At 49.2% G+C, this 2500-nt stretch overlaps 1 protein-coding gene across 1 annotated transcript in view; it reads right to left on the bottom strand.

Moving 5' to 3' along the window:
* baz2ba (bromodomain adjacent to zinc finger domain, 2Ba) overlaps window positions 1-2500 on the bottom strand; it is a 72431-nt gene that overhangs the window by 15937 nt on the left and 53994 nt on the right. Inside the window, 2 exon segments of the mRNA XM_030376623.1 lie at window positions 1197-1337; window positions 1971-2036. Of these exon segments, the coding sequence (XP_030232483.1) occupies window positions 1197-1337; window positions 1971-2036 (207 nt within the window).

The following is a 2500-nucleotide window of genomic DNA, read 5'->3' as shown; positions in this document are numbered from 1 at the left end:
TGCAGTTTGCAGCAGCAGTGATACGACGTCGGTCATTTGCTCTGTGGATGCGTAATTGACTCAAATGTGCAGCCCTCCAACTTTACCACAAGGGGGCGCACACTCACTTACTGTTCAGTGACGTGAGCGCTAAGAGTGTCAAATTACCTTGCTCTTCAAAGCCAAGGCTACTGTTCTCACTAGAAACAATAATTGATTGGATCGCTTTGTTTTGATGCCGTTTGATACTGCGGGGCCATTTTGTAGATGCCACATTAGAGGACAGAGCCACGTTAATCACGATAATCAGAGATGATAATTTCAATCTCCAGGGTCCCTTGGACTATAATAATATTAAGCGCACTAAATAATAAATAATGGTTAGATGAAGATACTATTGTTTCTCTGTAGGGGTTTAGCTTTGGTCTAGTTTGCCGAGAAAGCTCAGGTCTTAGGTTTGAACCCATTGAACCTGGTCACAGTGCCTTTGGCCTCAAGCATAATTAGCCTTTAGCCGTCGACATTAATATGCAGGATTAACGTGTTTGTTTTTACATGCAAAGCTTGTATGTATTATGGTTTACTGGATGTTAGCAATAAACCAGTAAACATCATCCTCCAGCGCCACCAGGGGGAAAAGTGATTGTTTCAAAATGCTTAGAAAGCTGATGATGTCACCAACACCACTGACATCTGTCATAACTAAAGCTAACATCATCAGCTCTCATAACTAGAGCTGATGATGTCACTACAGCGGATGACATCACTAGGGTGAATGAAACCACTGAAAACACGATGACGTCACTGACACTGATGGCGTGGCCACAGCTGACGACGAATTTGAGTAAGAAAATACGGAAAAACACAAAAAACAATCACCGGGGAGACTATGTCTTAATCGTGGTGGAAGACGACCTCACTAGAGGATGACCTCACTCGATGCGATGACCTCACTCGAGACAACGACCTCACTAGATGGGTGACCTCACTCGATGCGATGACCTCACCAGAGGCAATGACGTCACAGTGTCCGAGGATGATGTCGCCAGCGACGATGACGTCGCCGGGACACGAGGACGTCGCCAGAGGCCGTGGGGCCGTGGGGCGGCGGTGGCGGCGGCTGAGGGAGACCTCAGAGGCCAAAGGGGGGAACGGCTGAGGTGGGGCCCGTACCTCGTGGTCAGAGAGGTGGAGGCTGAGGGGGGGGGGGGCCGTACCTTGTGGTCAGAGAGACACATGTCCTCGTTGGGCTTCTTGAGCTCCCGGAGCAGCTCCAGCTCCAAGCGCCGCTGCTCCATCTTGCGCTCCTTGTTCAGACGCTTCTCGTCACGCTTCTCCTGGCGCAGCCGCTCGCGGTCCTGCACACACACACACACACACACACACACACACACACACACACACACACACACACACACACACACACACACACACACACACACACACACACACACACATAGTCGGTAAGTTATGTAAGTGTATGTGTTTGTGTGTTTTGCTTTGTGCGCAGGTGAAGCCAGAATAATAATAGTAAATAGACTAGGCTTTTAGAATGTGTGTGCGTGTGTTTTGAGTTTACATGTAAAAAAATAAGTGCTGCAGGCTTTCGCTATGTGTGGCGCAAAACTTATTGTTGGGAAAAATATTTGTGGCAGAAAGACAATAACAGCAGAATCCATTCATAGAGGTGCTGTGGTCATATTTTAAATGGATTGCCTTCGCGTGTTTGTGTGTGTGTGTGTGTGTGTGTGTGTGTGTGTGTGTGTGTGTGTGTGTGTGTGTGTGTGTGTGTGTGTGTGTGTGTGTGTGTGTGTGTGTGTGTGTGCGTGTGTTTGAATGTTTTGTATAAAAGGACCAGTAAGAAGACCAGGAACACATTTGTATGTGTGCACGTATGTGTGTGCATCTGTGTGTGTTTATGTATGTTTTATCGTATTCATGTATGCGTGTGTGTGTGTGTGTGTGTGTCTGTGTGTGTGCATGGCGTCTACCTCTGCCTTCTTGCGGGCCTCCACAGCCTTCAGCAGCATCAGGTGCTGCCTCCTCCTCTCCCTCTCCTGAGGGAGCAGAGAATCACACGCACGTAAAAACTCCACTTTGTCAACAACGCGCCGGGAGGTGGACAACGACGTCAACGACAACGACAACGACAACGACAACGAAACAGCAACTCGGTGCGACTGAATTTAGTTTGGGTTAAAAAAAGCGTTTGGAGTACGCTAAATTCAGAAGAGTCACCGTAGTCGGGGGCAACACACGGACACGGAGGGCGGAGGAGGAGACGGACACAGAGTGATGCTTCACGTGTACACAGTCCACATGTATGACAGGAGGCACGGTGAACATACAGGAGGACGATGAGGACCAGGAAGCGACACGGAGATGCGTTTTACAGCGGAGATGACAGGCTCAAAAAGAGAAGCGGCTATTAGGCTCGACGCGTCCGAGCCGCTAGGGAGGAAGCAAAACGCCTGGTGGTGACGCCACGGGTCTCCACGTTACTATGACCTATGACCTCCCT

The sequence above is a fragment of the Gadus morhua genome, chromosome 14, assembly GCF_902167405.1.
Source record: "Gadus morhua chromosome 14, gadMor3.0, whole genome shotgun sequence".
NCBI lineage: Eukaryota > Metazoa > Chordata > Actinopteri > Gadiformes > Gadidae > Gadus > Gadus morhua.
This window is presented reverse-complemented; position numbering and strand designations above follow the sequence as displayed.